Source organism: Sturnus vulgaris, chromosome 18 (genome assembly GCF_052056855.1).
Source record: "Sturnus vulgaris isolate bStuVul1 chromosome 18, bStuVul1.hap1, whole genome shotgun sequence".
Classification (NCBI taxonomy): Eukaryota; Metazoa; Chordata; class Aves; order Passeriformes; family Sturnidae; genus Sturnus; species Sturnus vulgaris.
The window spans coordinates 10,225,798-10,247,817 of record NC_142260.1 but is presented as its reverse complement, the minus strand read 5'-3'; the positions used below and the strand labels follow the sequence as shown (position 1 = coordinate 10,247,817).

General features: G+C 39.5%; 1 protein-coding gene across 5 annotated transcripts in view; it reads left to right on the top strand.

The window, feature by feature from the left end:
• SYT9 (synaptotagmin 9) overlaps positions 1-22,020 on the top strand; it is a 65,884-nt gene that overhangs the window by 13,423 nt on the left and 30,441 nt on the right. For all 5 annotated transcript variants that reach the window (XR_015807441.1, XR_015807443.1, XR_015807442.1 and 2 more), the window contains exons 2-3: positions 16,126-16,477; positions 18,520-19,066. Coding sequence is in view for 2 of the 5 variants with exons in the window: in XM_014882516.2 (XP_014738002.1) it covers positions 16,126-16,477; positions 18,520-19,066 (899 nt within the window). In the remaining 3 variants the exon portion in view is untranslated. The remainder of the gene's footprint in view (positions 1-16,125; positions 16,478-18,519; positions 19,067-22,020) is intronic.

The window sequence follows — 22,020 nt, the reverse complement described above, 5'->3', positions numbered from 1 at the left end:
ATTCTTTCAACCTCATTTTCTTTATTTATTTTGAGGGGCCATGTGGAGCCAGGAGAAGTAGATATTGGTGGGTGCCTTATCTACCTGTGTTGGATGACAAAGAAAAGTTCTCAAAAAATTATCCTGAAATCATTCCACTGAAGTGGCTGAAAAGTTAGCAAATACCATCAGTGTATTCCAGCTAGCAAGAAGAGTGGGATGTAGCTATCTCTGGAGAAATGAGAGCCCCTATTACTATTTTTAGAGACAGAAGATGAAAAAACTGTGGCCATAAATTTACCATCCATTGTGTTTGTTTTTCTCTTAGAAGTAGCAGAATGTTTTAAGTTCTTCAAAGGCAAGGAATCCCCCAGATTTGAGAGCAATCCAGCTGAGCAAGTCTTGGGGGAGGAGGGAAGATGTGGAAGCTCAGTGTTGACACTGTTCAGTGTCCTGCAGCAGCAGTGTTCTGGTTTCTGGGAACAAGGGGCTGACACCAACATCTCCTTCACACTCCTGGTTCTGGGAGGGAGATGGGGAGAGCAGGGGTTCTCCCTTGGAACAGGCCCAAGGAGGAGCAGGATGAGTCTGCAGGAAGGTGGTTTCATGGCTGATGGTCCCTTCTCTACATCCCATTTGTTTGTGTGCACCCCCCTGGAGAGCCTGGTGCATGTATCATGTGGAAAGTGTATCACTGATTATAATTGAACTCATCTCAAAAAAACCGTGCTGTACCCCATGATTATAATTTCTCTTTCTGGTAAGGTTGTTTATCTTCTCTTTCTTGTTTATTGCTTGAGTGAAGCTAGCACATTTGGAATTCTGTTTTAGAAGAAGTAGGATACTGTGCAACTGGTGGTATTTCACTGCAGAATAACCCCCAGAGGGATTTGTAATCCCCTGGTACTATCATCCAATAGTGAGCCAAATTGAATAATAAGCTCGCTGCTATGAATTCAGCCTCATTCTGCATTGGTTAGCATTGCCTAGAAATTAATTATTACTCTGTTTTATGCTATCAATGACATCCAGAGGCTGGCCTAAACACGCTGGAGCTGCTGGCAGGAGCAGCAATATATGTGCATGCAGATATTTTGTTGTCCCTCTATAAATATGTGCTGTAGACTGTCTTTTGAAGGAGTTGTTACTGCCTCTTCCCCACAGCTATACCCAACCAGACAGTACATGCTGGACATCAGTCAAAGATGCACAATGACACATAGTTTGCTATTAATGTTTACAGGATTTGGAATGCTGTAATTGATTTTGGCACTGAAAGTGCAGTCTGGTAAATTGCTTGTCACCCTTGTTCCATCCCCGGTCTCGTTGAGAATCTCATATGCAATTAACCGAAATTGCTATACTGTATTTATTCTAAAGCACACAGCATATTGCTGGTTGTTGTTTGCTTCTCAAAAATGGGGAGTTAATTGCTTACAAAAACACAGCTCAAAATAAGGGCACCTTTGTGGTGAGGGACTGTTCTTCCAAGTAGAAAACGATGGAGTTTTAACATCATTCATGTTCCAGACCCGTGGCCCTCCTGTATTGAAATCTCCCTGACTTCAAGGCCAGTAACTCATGCAAAAATACATGACAGGTCAGTCTCCATTCCCAGCCTGTGGGACACAGCAAGAGCAGCTGGATTCTCTGCACACCAAGGTGGCTATGGAGCAAAGTGAACAAAGTGAACAGGTTCTTGTGCTGTCTGTGAGACAGAGCAATCCCTTCTGCATGTGGAACTGGACAGGAGTTCTCTAAAGGAATGTATTTGCTCCACATCCTCCAGGTCACAAGGTAGAAGCAGCACTGAATGGCTCACATGAATTCCTCTGCCAGTTTATCCTGGCAGTATTTTCTATTTAAACAGCCAAGGCTCCAGAATTAGTATGGACTGTCTAGAAACCTCAATAAAAGAAAGAGCTTTGCCAAGAAACAGTCTAGGACAGCAAAAAAATTAAAAAAAAAAAAAAAAAAAAAGGTGAAGCCCTTCTCACAGATCAACAACAAGAATCTGCAGAATTTTCCTTCCCAGGAATGAAGAGCTGCATTGTCTCCTGCTGTCATGCAGGGGCTGGATGCTGGAGGACAGGATTTCAAGTTGGGAATGAGAGCATTTCATGCTCCTTTCCTGGGGTGGATTGCCCAGAGAAGACCCAATCAGAGATTTCCTTGCTAAAGCAGAGGATCCTCTTCAGTTCCTCAAGTTAAGAAACTAGCTGTTCTAATTTTTTCTGGAGAAAATAATTTCAGGAGATAAGATACAGATCGAGCTAAATTAACTTAATTAAAGAAAATGCAAATCCAGTAGAATACATTTCTAGTAGAGAGTGTAGATTCTACTTGCTGCAAGCACAAAATATCTCCAAGAGTTTGAATATGACAAATGGTGGCAATAATTGTACGTCTAAAACATTAAAAATATCTTCTATCAGAATGCTGGATGAAAGGAGGAATTTTTAATTTTTTTGAAACTCTGGCAAATTAAAAACAAGCCTAAATACCATGAACTGATTTCCAGGATATTCAAACTAGTTTAGATCTTACTTTTAATCCAGTTAATTATTTTGCTATTCTCCAATTAATTATCAGATTAAGGTTCTTATGCAATATGTAAAATGGTCTTTTGATAATAAAAGATTAGAAAAGAAATGCTGCAGAGTTTGCTTCAGAAGAAAGCACAACAAGATTGAAATCTGCAGAATTCCAGCTTGAAAGAGGTTATTAACTTTGATAGCAATTGCATCTACCATTACAATTGCATATTCCACCAGAAAATGGGGTGCATCACTTGGGGCATGGAAGGCAGCTACAAATCTTTACTGTAAGAATCATTTTAAGATTGTACATTAATGTCATTCCTTGGATTTTCTGCTTAGATCTCCCAGAATTGCTACATTTATCAGAACCTCTCAGTTTTTTGGAGGTTTTTGTGGTGTTTTTGGTTTTTTTTGTTTGGTTGTTTTTTTTGGTTTTGTATGTTTGTTTGTTTGCTTTTTGTTTCGTTTTGGGGTGATTTTTTTTGTTTTTTGCTTTTTGTTTATTTTTTGGGTTTTTATTACAGATGTTATTTATAATTGATTTGGACCTTTGTAGTTGCACAGGAATGACATTAACCAGAGAAAAGCCAACAGGATGATTAGAGAGATGGAGCATCTCTCCTACAAGGAAAAGCTGAAAAAATTGGGTTTGGTCGGCCCAGAAAAGGGAAGGTGACCTAATTGTGGCCTTCCAGTACCTGAAGGGAGCCCACAAGAAAGAGGGAAAGGGGCTTTTTACAAAAGCCTGTAGTGACAGGAAAAAGGGAGATGGCTTCACACTGAAAGAGAGCAGGTTTACATTTGATATTAGGAGGAATTTCTTTGCTGAGAGGGTGGTGAGGCCCAGAGAAGTTGTGGGTGACTCATCCCTGGAAGTGTCCCAGGCCAGGCTGGATGGAGCTGTGAGCAACCTGGGCTCTTGGAAAGGGTCCCTGCCCTTGGCAGATGCTTTGGAAGTAGATGATTTTTAAGGTCCCTTCCAACCCAAACCATTCTGTGATTCGTGGTATTTCAGTCTTCCTGGAATCTACTCTGGGGGAAAAAAAAAGAAATTCTCCTGTTTTACAACCTAAGGGCTGATTCTCAGCGTGAGTTTTTTCACTCGGCAGGGTTGGTGACGTGGCTTTTCAGCTGCCTGGATCACTTTCCTTCTCCAAAATCTGTTCGTCCTCTCAGTCCTGCACGTGTTGGCCGTGTGCCTGCCACCTCCCAGAAAGCAGGTGCATTTGGAGAGATGGCAGCTTTCTCAGGACTCAGTGATTTCATTAACTCCTTTTTAACTGGATTCTTTGGAAAAGCGATCCCATCTGTCTGGTGGTCAATGCCTTGCTTGTGTGCTAAGCAATGACAAACTCTCTGTGTCCCCTCTGTTCAGCTGCATCACACTTCTCTAGAGGCAATGGAAAGTTGCTAGACTCACAGTGAGGAGTGAGAAGATGCAGGTTCCATTTTTAACTTTTCAAACTGTTTTACAAAGGCTCACCTTGAGAACTGTGCTGCATCTTGGGTTTCTGCTCCTCTTTCTAAAAAGACATTTAAGTAACTGACATTTATAAAGGGAAAAGCTACTTAGTGATAAACAGTTTAATCACTGAGATAATTTAACAGCTCTGTTCTGTGATCTGCTTGGTATTGTGAATAGAAAAACAAACAATTCTTCAAATGCCCACTAGGATTTCTGAACACATTTCTGTGCCATTTACATTCCATTAACATTCTTCAGATACACATTTACCCACAGTGGTTTTAACTGTGTATGTCCAGACACATTTTAATGCTTTCTCATAGCTTTCAGAAATAAATCTTGATTTAAAATAAAATACCCTATCAACAATGTCAGATTCATTGATTATTTTAAAAAGGTCAGAAGGTTGTCACTTGTGTCTCAGATATATGGCAGAGGTCACTAAACTGAAATAAAGACTGAAAAAAATACCTTGCAAATTGCTCTTTAAAACACTATAAATTACATCTTTCCAATTAAAAAGCTGGATTTTCATATCTTTTCCTATTCATATGACATTTCAAAGGAGAAAAATATTTTTAATGGACCTTCGTGACATAATCCAGGAGGTCAAGAGGCATATTGCCAGTTGATGGACATTAATGAAGTAACTGGGCATCAGAGAGGTGGAGAGACTTGGACAAGAAAGGTGTCAGCTCCTTCTCTTGATCACTCCTGAAGAGTAATTAAATGACTCCTTAAATCAGGATTTATACAGATCTATCCTACTCACCATGAGTAATTTTTTTAGACCACCAAAGCCCTACAGGCAACATCATTTATTAAGCTTATGTTAGTGGTCAATTTATATGTATTTAATACATACTGCAGAATCTTATCTTTCCACTCATGCTGATGTATCTTGGACTTGGGATGGTCATGTGTGAGTGTATTTGTCAGAGGGGAGGGATTCACAAACCAATGTAAATGGGTGAGGATCCATCTGCAGTGTTGGAAAAATGGAGTGTGTGAAGTGTGCTTGTTCATTGTCATAGAGGGCAACAGATTAAAATCTTCTGGACAGTTTTAAAGGATTAACCACTCATATTTTAATTGCTGGATATTTTTACATGCATCGAATTAACACACTTCTTAAAAGTGGTTGATACTCTTAAAATAGGGCTCAACATGCAGCCATTGCTATAAATGACTTTTTATATGAGCATAAGAGCTTCTGATCCTTTCTCTGGCCTTAGCCTCTGGTGGTCACAAGTTTCTTGAGTTGTGGCTCACAGTGATTTTAAACATCTGAAATAAAAACACCTCCTGCTTTTCTTCATTGCAAAATCCACCACGAGGCCTCTTGCAGCTTTTGAAACCTGACAGATGCAAGGCTGATGTGTTTGGTGAAGTTACTATCAGCCTTTAAACTCTAAAAAAATGCTGAAGCATTACTATCTTGACCTTTATGTCAACATGAATGAGAAATTAATTAACTTCTACGACAGCAGGCCATTCTGCAGGACTGCATTTGTTGGAAAATGTCTGCTTTTACATAGAGATGGAAGGGCAAAAATAGGCTGTTTTTCCTAAATGCTGAAATACCTTAATCTTGATGGTTGCCAGAATTTCTAGCCTTAATGAACTGGTTATTGATAGTGTTCTGTGGCATTTCTGTTTTATTATTCTCTGGTACAAAGCTGAGGGTGTTGTTAACAGCAAGGTATGAGAGGTGGGAGCTGACAGCACAGAGGGTTATATCAACTTTCATCTTTGTCCCTTGTGCCCCACCTGTCTCCTTCTAAAGATTTGTGTTCCTTAGGAATCCAGCAGCTTCTCAGCAGCCCCTGACCTTTTCACACTAAGTGATTTGTTGAGTGTGGGGCAGGGCCGTGTTTCTCCAGGTTTAGGTGCAAAATTTGACTCAGGGAATTTAAGGGCATGTTAATACCTTAATCTTCCTGAGTCACTGACAGAAGTTTTGTATCCCATCCATGAACTTTGACATTTATGTTGGAGAGCAGCAATCCCACGGTTGCTTCAGTGATGCTGAAGTGCTTGGCTCAGATTTATTATCATATTGATTTTTTGTCCTCTTTTTAATCTATCATAGTTCAATCAAAGTACTTAAATCAGAGAGTAGAGCCCTGAATTCATTCCTCAGTGAGCTACAGTACCTTCAGTTTGGTGTTCCCTGAAAAAGCTGCACATTTGGGTGCCTCCTGCCCACTGTGGGGTGAGAAATACAAGAAGAAAAACCCCTCAAGCTGTCCAGTTTCAATTTACATTCACAGCTAAGTACAACATGAAACAATTCAGTTCATAAGAAATTGTTCAGTTCATGAGAGCTGTGGCTACTTGTTCTTTCTACAGATTTCTTTGAATAAAATGTCTTGCATGGCTGTAAAATTAAACCTAGAGAAACAGAAATCCTGATATATTCAAATGTTACTCAAAGCATACATTCTTTAGTATATGCTTTGCAAAAATAAGCAAGTTAAAGTTCTTTTCTGTATTCAGATTTGCCAAAATTAGGAAGGCTTCCAAGAGCATCTCAGCTTTAAAATAATCCATGTCTAGGAATGAAAAAGCAGAAGAGCAGTCTGAATGATAATTTTATCAAATCTGTTTCTCAGTTCTGTTCTTTAGCTGCTACAATTCTAAGATGTTTCACTTTAGATTTCCCTTGATTTTCTCTGTTTTCATAGCTGTTCTGCAGTTTTCTCTTAGGCAGTGCTGGCGACAGACAAGACATTTGGACTTGATCTTAAGGATCTTTTCCAAGCCAAATGATTCTATGATTTTATGACTTCTAGAATTACCCACTCATAAGTCTGAAAGTCTTAAGCTATTTCTTTTGCTCTCTAGTAATGGAGTATGAATGGAAAAAATATATATATTCCATCTTTTTTTTTCCTAACAGTGAATTTCTAGTAGACATGATTTGATGGTAAATTATTAATTCATTATCTTTCCTAGTAGTAAATATCCCTGCCAGTAAGGCTTCCATCACACTCTAATACTTATGGATCAGCCCAAAAAAATCTTCCTTTTATAAAGTGGGAACTCTGTGTTCACAAAGAACCACAGACACAGAATACATTTGCCATGGCTGAAATTGGCTGAAATACTTTTTAAAAGAAGGCAAAGTGAGCAATGCAGTGCATCTGGCTCCTCATCTGAGAAAGATAAATGCTTTCAAGGCTGCCTTTTTTCCCCTTTGTGCCAGCAACTCCTTCCTAAAAGAAAAATCAGGCTATTTAATCAGCTTAAGATGTTAGTGATTTGTGACAGTAATAAGCAATAAATTTCCTCTTTATCCATATCAGTCTATGCAGGCAACTTTCTTGAAGTCCCTTGTGAGGTTTCAACACTTGTGACAACCTTTTTATGATCTGCCAGTATAGAGAAAGCAAATGAATTTTGGCTCTTCCTTAAATGCAAAGCAAGTATTGTAAATATTGAACCACTGTGAAGTGCCAAACTCCCATAATGTAGGCTTAGAGTAGTTGATTCTGAAAAGGAAGCTAATGAAATAATTGACCTCGTTTCCATTGCAAGCAATCTGACTTTAAAGAGAAGCTTGCACTTCTACTCAATGTAAATTGTCCAGAAAAGTAATAGTGACTTCTTCTTTCTTACATAGTTATTTCAAACAAAAAAACAAAAAACCAAAACCAAAATACCCCAACAATTTAAGAAAGGTTCAAAACCAGATATTTTTGTTAGGTTATTTAAAAACAGAAAGGCTGAGGGTTTCCAGTAGACAATAATATTATGGAGAAGCAGAGACCACTCATAAGTGAATTCAATGCTTCTAGTAGGAAAAAGATTGGAAGTTTGAAAGAAAAATACAGATTTTGACTAGAACTATATGGGCAATACAACTCCTATTAACCATTTGGCTGTCTCTGTGAAAGTATCTTTTAATCATATTCATCACGTTATAGATTTGTGTGTATATATTTAGTCTTTAGGTATTTATGTGAACCTCAAATTTTGCTGAAGCTCAACCAGCCCTTCATACTCTAATGCTCTGTCCACATCTCCCAGTCATTTGTATTAATTTAATTTCACAAATTTTGGAAGGTGTCCCTGCCCATGGCAGAGGGGTTGGAATGAGATAATCTCTCCCAACCCAAACCATCTATGATTTTATCATCTCTCTGCCTGTTGTTTTGAGCACTTTGGGAGAATATTGCTGTGCAGTTTTATACAAATGGGAAATGAAATGTTGCTCTGTCATTTCCTGTAGTACTCTAAAACACTTTACTATTATTGCAACTTACTGGGCTTTCAAGGACCATAATGGAACTTGGAGTTTATTGGTGTGGTTCAAATAAGCTGTTTGCTCTTCCATAACCTGGGGACTTCCTGCTGCTGGCTATATAGTGCAGAAATAAATGGCAATTTCTCTTCATTATTATTCATAGGGTCATAATATTCAAGATTAATGTGTACTCGGATGGCTTAGTCATTAAAATATTCACAAATCTTGATGGTTTCATAATTTTTAACGCACGCAATTTGTAAAAAAAAATTTCTACTCGAAAATTTCTCCTTGGTTATTCTTTATTCATTCTCCATCATTCGTTTTGCTGTTAAAACTTTTCATTCTGCTAATGAGGGAACATACACAGTATTTGCCAAAAGTGACTAGTCATTTTGTATGACTAGATGAGAAGTTAAATTCTGCAATTACTGCATGAACTTCTATTTTGCATTCTGTAAAAAAAGCCAGGATAAACCCTTGCAAAACATTAATTAACAGCTCCACTCACTTTGTGAAGGATCCTGCAAGAGAAAGAAAAGTCTTAAGTGTATCCTATTAATTATTTTCTTGGAATAAATAATCTGGTTCTGTGATTGAACACATGCAAAGAAGCAGCAGAAAAAGTCACAGGAACTTTATTCCTACAAACCACGAGTGCTCACTGTGAAGGCTCTCCCAGGCCTGGTGGTGACAGGAATTTGCAGTGTGAGTGTCCATCCCCAAAATGTCCTTCCCACGGGTAATATCACCAGCTTTCCCTTTTAGCTAACGAGACACAAGCATGCCTCAAATGCCAAATGGCTTTTAGAAGATTTTCTGTTCCTTTGCTCCAGCTATTTTTCCTGTCCTGCAAATGTATCACTCTCCATGATTCTTCCTAACAGGATAAAATAGAGCCATTAAAGCCATCTCTGTACACAGAGTACTTGAAAATCTGGCGTGGTATCTTTAGAGCTGCTGTCCTCTCTTCTGTTTTCATTTATGGATTTTTTTTTTTCCTTCCCAGTTTATAATACTTTACACTCGGTATTAGAAAACCAAAGGCAGTTTTGCACATTTTATCAGTTGCATGAAACGTGCATTGAAAGAGAATTTGGTAATAAACAAAAAGAAACAAGAATGAGGCATGGGAACCTGGGAAAATCTTACTGCAGTTGTGTACATGCAGACATGAAAAACTCTTTTTTCTCCTGCACTTTGTGTCACTTGTGGAGCAGAACTTCAGTTCCCACAGAGGAACAGCATCATTCTTTGTCAGTGGATACTGCTGCAGGATGGCAGGGACAAATGCAAGCCCTTGGACACACGACTCCTCTCAACTCTGTCTTTAAAATCACTGCTCATTCAGCCAGCTGTCTGATTAGTAAAGGCTTTTTTGTCACTTACAAACTGTAGCACAATATTATGTGTCAGCTATGTGTCAGCTAAGCTGTCAAAGAAATTCACATTAATGCAGACTAAGTGTATTAGAGATCCGGTGTGCAAACAGTAATAAATTCTTAGAACAAGTTCACATACAGTTTTATTGCAATTAATCAACTATCTAAGTAAGAAGTGACCTTACCTGAATTACAAACAAGACATTCTGCTTACGTAACTTTTCTTCTTAATAAGCAAAACTTTCTTTTTGTAAAACAAAAAAAAGGTGTAATATACTATGGTTTGAGTACTTTTTTCTTGTTATTTCATGTCCATGAACCATTTGCTTCAGGTTTTGTTGTGGTTTAGTTTTGGGAGTTTTTTGCTTAAAGCTTTAGTTTGGTGATCTTATCAATAAACTGTTATGTCAATCTGTGTCAGTTTTGAGCTGCATCACAGCAATTCCTGCTAGAAAAATACTCTGCACAAACCTTTTTCTGCTTTTGCACTTATTAGTGTGAATATTTTGTATGGCCATTTAGTAATTGTGATCTCCTTGAAGTTGTGCTGTGAAATTTATGTAGATTTAAACTAATTGACAAGTACCTTGGTGAAGTCCTAGGATTACATTTATGAGACTTAGTTAATGTTAAGCAATACCTGGAAAAAACATTAAACAAATTTGTAACTGAAGCAAAGCAGATGAAGAGAAAGCAGACACTGATAAACTGGAATTTGTAACATTTTTCAGGAATAAAAAGACATGCTTACCACTCAGAGGATTAGAACAGTGTCTTAACCAACACAAGAGCTTTACATACCCTAAAGCCTACCTAGAAGATGTAGAACACACAACTAGGGAATAAAAAAAAAAAATCACTAAAAGCTAATAACAGCCTCAAATACCTGTGAGACCCAGCTACAAATACATTTTCAGAGCATGGAGAATGTTCCTACCATGTGAAGCCCTGACACTGATCTCATTTAGGCCTCTTTTGTTGGTCCACACTCCTTAATTTTGGGTTCAGACATAGCTGGAGCATGTATGTGTTATAAATGAATATAATTTGTGATTCATTCCCTTGGTTTTCAGCTGCCTTCCTTTAAAGAATTGCACTGGAAGATTCTAAACACAGTATTAAGGATAATTAACAGCATTTCAGAGAAGAATCTATTAGCTGAGAATTATTCCTCTGTCCCAGGAGTCTTTGCCAAGGGACACCTTCCATCCTGAACAAGTGCCAGTTATGTTAATTAAGGAAAACTTGTGAAGCACAGAGGAAACTCCAGTGCAATACCAGCTTAAAACTGCTTCAGATACTTGATCCCAAGAACACTTCTCTGGAAAACTTAGGGTCTTAAACTTCTGAGTTTAAAAAAAACCTCTTGCAACTACTACTGAGCTGAATGATGGCCACTAACCCTCCATGGATGTATTTGCACAAAAGAAAAACAATTAGATTGTCAAAAGCACAGCTAGGATTTAAGCAATAGGCATTTAGGTTTTCAGTGTTTTTCAAGAAACTGGACTTCTGAACATACTCCTTAAAATCTCCCCCCAAACAACAAAAAAGTAATGGAAGGAGGAATTTATTTTTTTCCCTCAGGAAATGGCAGCTTGAAATTTCCACTGAATTTAGACAGAATCATATTTGCCAAGATTGCTTTGTCCCAGTATATCCTATAGTCTAGTAATATGATTATTCAGAAAAAAAATTAACTTATTTTATTTGAATGCCTTTTGAAATTTGTTGGGTAGAAATAGAGAAAGATTGCTTCTTTTGGACTAAATATATCTGTAAGATACTTTTAATAAATACAGAATAAATAATTGCAAGATTTTGAATTGCTAAAATTTGTTTCACCACTTGCTAGCCAACCTTCACCCAGCAGATCAACTGTATATTACATTACTGCTGGAATATTGGAATAGTAACTTTAATAAAAAACAGAGAGTAAATCAGCAGAGAGAAGAAAGCTTGTTTTACTTTGATAAGAATGTGGGAAGAACTCTCCCTGTTAGGATTTCTAGTAAAACTCATTCAGCCCCAGGTTAAACCAAATTACAGCCAGTTTGTTAGTAAAGGAGTTCATTTCATAGAACACCAGTCACATCCAGGCAACCAACAACTTGACTGACTAAATAATTACATTATTGGTCAGCAGTTCCTTTGATTAAATGTCCTCTCTGTGCCTGGATGATGAGAAATTCCCAGTTAAGTTGTTTTTTATTTATCATATGCTGGCTTTTATTTGAATGTTTTGGAGTCAGACAAATCCAAAGAGTTTAATCTGTGCTTTTTGACTCCATAACTCCAATTGCATGTCTAGACACATAAATTGATCTGCATTAGCTACTGACCTTTCCCATTGTTGGCTAATTTAGATATTTTATTTTGTATAAAATTTAGCAATCCAAATGGTAGCTTAATAAATATAAGAAGGATAAAAATACTTCAATGCTTGTTTCACATATGAAAAGACAAAACCACCACATTTCTATGTTTTGCTTGTCTAATTTTTTTGTGAGATTTTTCAGTATCAGAGTATTAGAGGATAAAGCACCATCATATATTCCAGAAGAAAACAAATCACAGTCCTGCAATGTGGTACTGTCAGTATTTGCATGGAATCATTATACATTTATCTTTGGTCTTACAGCCTCCCATACTGAACAACACTCATGCAACATGTATGTAAAAATTCAAGACTATTCAAATTCTTCTAGAACAATCTATGATTTTATTCAAAGTCAATATAAAAGTTTGTGTTCAGTGGATCTATACTAAAAAGTATTTGAAATCTAAATAGAAGTATAGTTTTATTTCCTTTTTTACTAGATAATCTACAAAGTGCAGTTTTATCTTACAACATTGCTGAAATTTTGGTTATTGTGATCTGAAGAATGTTCTCCACTTAGCATTTTATCCCTGCCAAAGTAAGGTTATGATATTAACCTGCTTGGTGGTTCTCAAACATTGAATTAAGTTGCCCACAGAGACTGGGGAGGTCTCAGTCTTTGGAGAAATTTCATCTGGGCATATTCTGCGTGAGGTGACCTTGATTAGGCAGAGTGTTGAACTACATGATCAGAAAGGTTCCTTCCCCAAAGGTTCTGTGATTCTCTTCCATAGGAAAATCCAAAGACAAGATCATTTATATTCCTATCAGACAGTCTCTTGACATAAAAAGTGGCATTTTTCTTTTCTGTGTAACAGATCTACTTTAAAATGTAAGTAAAAAAATGTAAAAACATTCAGTATTCAGCAATGGCCAAGTGGAGTCTTTTTGATGAAAGGACTGAGGGTTTTTTTAATCTCACTGATTGTAATAAAATCTGTCAGAAACAGAAAGGCCACGTTCATCTCTCCAGGCTGTGGTAACAACTGATGGTGTGATCCGTAGTAGAAACTCCATTTCACTTGCTATTTCCACATCATTTTTAACCTTGGGATTGCTACAAAAAAAAAAAAAAATTAAAAAAATTATGCTGATAAACAGAATAGATAAATAAGGTGGAATTCAGTAGAGTGAAGGGAATTGAAACATGGAAACCTGGTCAAAAATTAATTATTGCATCAGAATATCTGTAAGACAATGCCATGAGCAAGATATTCAGATTGTCTGTGTCCTTCCTGGAAACCATGGCTCAATTCCTGGTTCTTGGAGCTGCATGGAAATAACAGCAGTGCCTCCTGAGCCCTCCAACAATGGAGTGACAGTCTCAACAGACAAAGAATTAGAGGCAGCTCCCAAGTGTAAGAATGTTTAATCTGGGGCCACCCTGAAGGTCTGTCTATCAAAAGGCCTCCTTTTCTAGTGGGGAACACATTATATGCTATAATCAATGTGCTATAATCCAGGTATTCTGACAGGCTGCAATTCGGGAGCTCAGCCATGGTGACAAAGGCAGAATTAGGAAATTTTGACTCGGATTCATATCAAGCTGCTTGGCTGGTGTCATGGCATTCAGGGAGGGAATTTAGAAGCAGCTGGATTTCTGAGGAACACTTTTCTGTGCTGCAGATCTCATTTCTGTGAGGACAAAAAAGTAAAGACTTACCCTGCTCTCATTACAAAGCAGAGGAAATCACTGGCATCAGATGAGTACTCCTACCACAGGAGAATACAGATAAACAGGCTTAGAAAAACTGAGACATCTGGAAAGATGGAGTAAAAATTATACAGAAAATACAGTATGTAACAGTACAAGTGGCTAATAGAAAAGCAGCTCTGGGATGCAGCCAAAAATCTCTTGACGTGGGACTGTGCTCACCTCAGCTATTCACAATGGAACTGCACTGTTGGTGAAAATTGCCAGCCAGGCCTGCAGGGTGTGAAAATTACTGTCTGAGGAAAGGGAAAAGCTTAGAGCATTACCCTTAAGTCTGCTGTCCTCCATAGAAGTAAGACAGATAAGTGATGGTCCCTTTTCCACCCACAGAAACAAAAATTCCATTCTAAAACTTCTCCCTGACACAAAGGAGTCAGGAAGAAGTAAAACCGAGGTGATGGATAAACACTGCCCTGTCATGCTGTGACCTGCACTGGTTACTGCCCAGCTTCTCTGCAGGCAGGCTGTGAGATAATGGTGTTATATATGTTATTAAAGCCTCCCAAACTCTCTAAATGAAAAACGGTTCATATCACCCCCGTGTTTTTTCTCACAGTGTCTGTTGTCTAGAAAACTTCCTCTGCCAAAATCATCTTCAAGGTGTGGTAGGGGACTGCTGGTCTACTTTTCAAATTGTTCCTCACCTTCATATTCACACACCCTTATCATTGGGCAGTCTTCTGTTCTCACCTTGTAATCTTCTGGTTGCTTCTGATAGCTCCAATTTTCTCATTTCTTTCAATGCTGGGTCATTTACTTGAATCAGTTCTTTGTAAGAAATGGCCTTTTTCAGACCTCTGATGGATTTCTTTCTTCTTCTCCAGGGAATCCAAGACAAATTGTTTTATTCTAAGGGCTTTCTTTCACTTCTAAATCCTTGATCCTCAGCTTTTTAATCAAAAAGAGGTTGTGCTCTGCCTCCACTGCCAGATCTGTTTACCAATAAATACTCAGAAATTATCAAGGACCACCATTCTACTCTATCCCAAATTCCCTTTTATGCATGGGAGGAATTCCTTTAATTAATTTCAGCTCTGAAAAACTCTTTGCTGTAGTTCCAAGCAGCTGCTGTGCTGTCCCCACTCTTAATGAGCTTTGTCTTCATATGACTCAGGGAAGGACAGAAAGGGCCATGCTGGCTAAAATTGTTTGAAATTGGTTTGTAGCATGCAAAATAATCTGGACAGCTCCTGTGTGAAATGGATTGCAGTGTCACTCCCCCCACTGTGGAAATTTAATCTGTCTGGCTGGTGAGAATGAGACTCACAGCAGGGGCAGAAGGTATTGACTTTTCTACTTTTTTTTTTTTTTTTTTAAAGTTAGTTTTATTTTGCAATGGACTGGGGCTGTTTCATCTGAATTGTCATTCTTAAATAATTGTCTTAGTAGAAGCAGTACATTTCAAACCTCTGCCATCCTTTGAGAATTCAGACTAGCTGTTTGCTTAGAGAGATGCAGCCTGACACTCTGAACCTACACACAGTGTGAAAAATTGCTTTGATCAGCCTGTGTTTATAATTTAAGGCAGTAAAATAGAATCCTCACTAATTGTGTTTAAGGCATGATGTATTGTGTAATCCACAGAGAGATTCATTTCAAAAACACTGTAACCACAAAAACAGCTGTTCCACTGAGTCATTTTCCCAACGTGCAACTTAAAGCAACACGGAGCAAAACCCACTCCCAGTTGTAACTTATTTGTGTTGATGGAGTAGGATAATGCTGGAAATGTGGGGGAAAACAACAGAAAACTCATCTCCACATTCCTTTTTATACCAGAAATTCAGAAAAAGAAAAGAAAGAGCCTTTGGAGTTAAAAAAACCCAGAAAAAAACCTCAGTTTTGAAGAGATTCTGGTATCCTAATTAAATTACGAAGAGCAAGTCATGCATTGATAGTCAAAAATAATTCGCAAAGATAGGAATGAGTCTAAAATTAGATGGAATGGAATTAAAATAACAAACCAAAATACATCAGTGAAGTACCTAAAAAATTCATGTCACGGAGGTGCTTGTGTGCATATTCTCATGGTGCTTAAGCCTAATACAGGCTCTGGAGGAGAAGCTAGTAAGAACTGGTAAAACAGGTGGAGTAAACTACACTACATTAAATGAAAGGGAAAAAAAAAAAAGATAAAATGTACTGCAGGCACAGCTCTTTCATCAATAAGAAGCTGAGTGAGCAAGTGAACAACCACCCTTTCCCATTTTGGATGACCTTTCATCCCACCCAGCTTTTGGAGGGAAATTACGATAGGTTCAGGTTTTATACTGAATTCCAAACTTTTGCTGTGGGGGGACGGAAACTGGAACTTGTGATAAGCCTGTATGTCACGGCTGGTTGCCATAGCTGTGAGGTGCAGCCCCGAGGTGTTTGTTTGCGGAGGCGTGACGCCCCTGCGCTGCTCTGTTCGCAGACATCTCCATCAGCCTGCTGTCGCTGGTGGTCACGGCCTGCGGCCTGGCCCTGTTCGGCGTGTCCCTCTTCGTGTCCTGGAAGCTGTGCTGGATCCCGTGGCGGGAGCGGGGCCTGCCCTTCGGCAGCAAGGACGGCAAGCAGGAGCCGCTGCACTACGCGGAGGAGGAGGCCGATGGCCGTGAGTACGGCCAGGATTACCTGGGGCAGCCCGCCGCCTTCCCCGAGGCCTCCATGAAGATCAGCCACACGTCCCCCGACCTCCCGCTGGACACGCAGGCGGCAGCCAAGGACAACTGCGTGCCCAACGCGCGCATGCAGCGCCAGACCACCGAGCCCACGGCGTCTGCCCGGTCAGTAAGCCAGCTCCCTGCCCCCTGTTCACCTGAGAGCACGCACGGCCCAACAGGCACAGCTCACTGCTCTACGTGACATGTAGCATCTTCTCGCCACGCTCATTGTAAAGACAAATAAAGCACACAACAGTTACTCATTAAGGTGCACAAACCTTGTAGGTTGAAGGGACAGCGTCACAATTCTATTCCACTCTTCTCTCAGTTGATGCCTTGTTGAGACTACCTAAAAACAGGAGGCCAGAATAAATTAAGGCAATAAAAAGTGGTTATATTTATTGCAGGGCCTTCAGGTATGTTTTGGGCAGACAAAGCTCCCCAGGGGCTACACCCAAAATGGACGATGGGCCATGTGTTTTCACACTTTTATAACTTTTGTACCAAAATGGACGATGGGTCATGTGTTTCCACACTTTTATAACTGTCGTAAGTTTGGTCCATTTGCATATTGGGGGTTGATCTCCCAATTACAGCTTCAGATAATGAAGTCATTTACCCCAACTTTGCTCCCCCCAGTTCACTTTTGTTTACGTTTCTGGGGCCTGAGGCAGTGAGGTGTCCTTGATTCCCAGGCCTGGAGAGGAATTGTTGTGTCTGACCAAACTGGGAGAACAGTAGCTCACACTCTATATGGAGTCTAGAGTTATGCACTAAAGAATTGCAGGATTACAAATATATGGAAAATGTAAAAGCCAAAACCATAAGGCATCACAACTACTGTCTCCTTGGTGCTTTTCCCTCAGGAATTGGGTAACACAGAGCCCTGCATCCCTTAAAAGCACCAGGACAGCCTAGATTTAGCTTGTAAAGCATATTCATTTGCACTTAGCCCGGGTGCTGAACACTCAGTAATATCTCCTCAAAGATTTTTCCAAAGAGGAAAAGTAGGGCAAGCTAATGAAACTCTTGCAGGAGTTAGAAATAGGATTTAAAAATCGAAGATTTTAGCCACAGTCATGACTGTGGGGGGAAATGTAACCGAACAAGGGTCAGTGGAGTCTCCAGGGGCACTGGAGAACCAGTACACAAGGGAAGAGGAAAGGGGCAGGCTGGGGGTGTGTGCAGGGGCAGGTATAAAAGGATTATGTTTGATACAGCAAGAATAAGGATCAGCATGTGAAGAGCCAGTAAATATCTGAGTCAAAGCAGATGCACTTCAGCTGGAGAAGGTACAGCCCTAGCTCATTGGCTCTTTGTTAGCCTCTTCTTTTTATTCCTCCACAGGATATTCTGTGCCCCTCACTGCCATGAGGAGCTTAAGGGTTGAATTTTTAATTTTTTTTTCCTTTGGTGACATGATAATATTTTATCCTGGAAATGACTAATGTAAAGCCATAAGATTATGTATTTATTATGCAACAAGAGAAAAAAAATTAAGATAGCACATAAGAGGCTGTTCCTGCTTTAAGCATGAGTAAACAGATATTTACCAGGAATGAATGAACAATTGTAGCAGAGGAACTATTGCTGATTACATTCAATATAAATAGCATTGGATTAATCCTGTGCTGGCATTTTCCACGTGCTCTTTCTATGTTCAACCTGAGCTCCTGGTGCTTCAATACACTGAGTGATTGCTGCATATGAATAGGACAATACAATGGAACTCATAGAAGATTAGGGTTTTAACTAATCCAACTTTCACATCTCCCTACCTCAACAGGGATTGTAAATTTGATTTTTGTTACCATCCATGAAGGAGAAGTTTCAGTCACAGTAAGTGTGGATTGCTAAATTTCACTGGACTGAAGCTAAAAGCAGCTAATGAAAGTAAAGGAGCTTATCAGCCAAAGTACCGCAGAGTTTATTACATCAGGTGTGAGAGAAGAAAGGCAAACAATTGTTGGGGTGTCAGCCCAGCCTGAGACACGGGAGCAGAAAATGAAGTGGCATTAGCAGCGTGGTGCTGAAGGTCAGCTCTCACAAACACGGGGTCTCAGGGCTTGGTTAAACACCCCACCCCGCTGTGGGTTACAGTAAAGCCAGCGGGCTCTGCAGCGTGCCTGCACGGCCTGTTCCAACTCTTTCCTTTTCACTTCAAGGCACAATTCCCTGCGGAGACAGCTCAACCTGTCCAACCCCGACTTCAACATCCAGCAGGTGCAGAAGCAGGAGCAGCTGACGGGCATCGGCCGCATCAAGCCCGAGCTGTACAAGCAGAGATCGCTGGACGCGGACGACGGCCGCAGGGGAACCAGCAAAGCCTGCGGGAAACTCAACTTCATCCTCAAGTACGACTGTGACCTGGAGCAGCTCATTGTGAAGATCCACAAGGCCGTCAACCTGCCGGCAAAGGACTTCTCTGGAACTTCAGATCCCTACGTGAAGATCTATCTGCTCCCCGACAGGAAAACAAAACACCAGACTAAAGTGCACAGAAAGACCCTAAATCCAGTATTTGATGAGGTTTTTTTATTTACTGTCCCGTACAATGATCTCAACACAAGGAAACTTCATTTCTCTGTGTATGACTTTGACAGATTCTCCAGGCACGACTTGATTGGCCAAGTGGTAGTGGATAATTTTTTAGATTTGGCAGATTTTCCCAGGGAATGTAATATTTGGAAGGATATTGAATATGTCACCAATGTAAGTATTACAATTTTTCTTTTTTAATTTTATTTGTTCCTGACTTTATTTCCCTAATCTGATTATAACTGAAATTGTCTGTTGAATTTGTGAAGGAAAATAACTCTATTCTCTCTCTTTCTCAAGCTTTGACCTTAATCCAGGGAAATTGGCAGTACATTTTCAGTCCTCATTTCTTGTTCTGAAGAATGTTTTATGTAGGAAACAGTGGGTTTAGTCATTTCCCTGCTGATAGGGCAGAAATGCTGGAGAATGTTTTAATCTTACTTAATATGAAATTTACTTAAGGAAATACTACTTTTCTTATTTTGCCTGTCTTCCTGTTTTGCATCATTTTTTAATGTAACTCACAGCACACTAATCAGCCAGAACTGCAGATTCAACATTTCTAATGAAGCGATCTTCAGTTCTTCAAAAGACTGTTCCCATAAAGTCAGAAACCCCCACAGCTACAATCCAGTCAGAGCTCAGCCAGTGCTGTTCCATGGAAGCAGTGAAACACACTGAATTGGTTTAACTCTTTGTTTGGCATCCCTGTGTTCCTGGGGGAATGGATTTTAGAAGTCTGCATTTCTGACTTCCCAAAGTGTCTGTTACCAAGTTCTATGCAGGAATCTAAACAGTGATTAGGGATGAAATCATGGAAATTACTTCCAAAATGAAGGAGCTTTCTACTCAGAGCAGGAGGCAACCCCCTTGTAATGCCATTAGAGATGAATCCCACACATCCTCCGGAGGACAGACCTTCAGTGAGAATGGTACATAACAGAAATCCACAGGGGTGAAGGCACCAGTGCCAAGTGTCAGGAAATATTTCATTTGCTATGTCAAACCATACTCCAGTGCAGTGCACATTTTAGAGTCAAATAAACCAGACATCATTAGCAGGGAGATCAAAGGGTAAGTTTGTTAGACCTCTGTTCAGGAAAGCACTGAAGCTTCTGCTCAGTTGAGAATAAGAAGTCATTGAAAAGTAAAGGCTGTTCTGAGAAATGACTTGCCTGAATTCAGACCCTCACCTTATACCTATGTGGTCTGGTAACATGCCTGTCTGTATTACAGACCAAATTGATTAAATACTCTTTTTTCCCTTGGAAAATTCTTTATGAAAATGGATATTTTCCTACTTTTAAGGTGAATTCTCTGCACAATCCTGTCCCACACAAGGATGGAAGTGCAGCAGCAGCACAAGCAGTTCTTCACTCAGGGTGCAGGCAGGGGCACGGGCACTCGGTGTCAGGGAGGATAAACCTGGCTTTTATGGGAGAAGTTACTGCTTTTCAGCTGCAAGGCAAAAGTAAGGATGTGACAGAGCAGCTGACAGTCATTGCAAGTGAAAGGCTGCCTTCATACAGCATTAAATGTCCAAAGATCAACTTCATTTTTTACAGTCAACTGAAAGTGTAATGTGCACGCACACTGGGGCTGCTTTGATGTGAAGGGCTCCTTTTCCATGCTTTGACTTAGGCACAAGATTGGCTCTGCTATTTTCTTTTGAACCACTTCTTCCAAATTTCAGAAGTGATGCAGCATATCATTTGTATTCAGATTTTCTGTAATATGTGGAATGAAATTCAGGACTGAAACATGAGTCATTTATTAATTCCTCCTGATACCAATTCTGCCATGAAGTGTAGCCCTGTTTATCCAAACAGAACACACGACCTGCCATCTAGACTTGTCACTGGCTTTCCAGCCAACAGAGGCCTTTTCAAAGCAAGTGACTCATGGTACATGGGAGACACATCCAATTTTGGGTAATGTGAGCTCTGAGATAAGAGTATCAGATAAATGAAAGTGTGGAGTACCCAGCCTACCAATTAACATTTCCAAAATTCAAAGGTTAGAATTCATTCCGTGAGGTTATGAGAAATACTCCACGCACCATTGAAGAATCCAAGTTTCACTCTGTTTTCTTGCCTGTGTAGCTGAGATATCTCTCAGGCTGACAGCAGAAGCTGTCCTGATCCAGCTGAGGCTGCTGCAGTGAATATTCCTGTGGCTGCACTCCAGGCCAGCAGGCAGCATTAGTAAAACTCAGAAAAAGATTCTGGCAAAGTTTTGAGCCCCGTTGGGCAGTTTATGGTTGGAAACCAAAACTGTATCAACTGTAGCAGATTTTCAGTAATTTATATTTGAACGTCGTCTTGTTTCAGATAATAATTAGAGAACAGAAAAATGATGGGCAAAGTCACTGAAGGGAATTCACTTTTATGTAGGTCAACAAAAAGTGCACACAGGAAGGATAAACCTAGGAAATGAATGAGAAAAAGAGAAGCTCCACACAAACTGCACATGTCAGGTTTGTCATACTTCTGAAGAGTACAATTCATTTTAATTCCTTGTGCATCTTATTACACTGCCTAACCAGCGAGCCCAAAGGCTTTTATTTTACATTCTCCATTTTATTATGTTCTAATCCAATTTGACACAGCAATATAAAAGAATGTATCAAATCCTTCTCTGCCCAGCAAAATGTCCTGCTTCAAGTGAGCTCTGCAGATTATGCCTGAAATGTCAGCTTTACTGCAAACAATGCCATTAAACTGACCTATTATGCCATGTGCTTTCTTCTGTTTTCTAATAGCACCGGAAGGTTTTTTATCCTAAACTAGCAGTTTTCATTCTTTGGACTGTAACATCTGTTACCATCCCAGAGTTCGAAATTATTTTGTAACAGAGACACATGTCAGCATAAAAAAATTTTACATGCTTAAGAGCAGCCTGGTGCCAAAGACAAATCTCCAATATCAAAATGACTGTTCTTCTAATCCCAGGTCCTCTGAGCATAAAATCTCCTCCTGTAACACTGACACTTTTTCCAAGGAGGAAAAAAGAAGCAGTGGGCTGTATAATGATAGAAATAATTAAGTGGATCAACTTTAGCATGAGCATGAAATGGACTAGATAAGCTTTTATTTTTTCTTTTTTAATCTACCAGTCAGATTACAGTA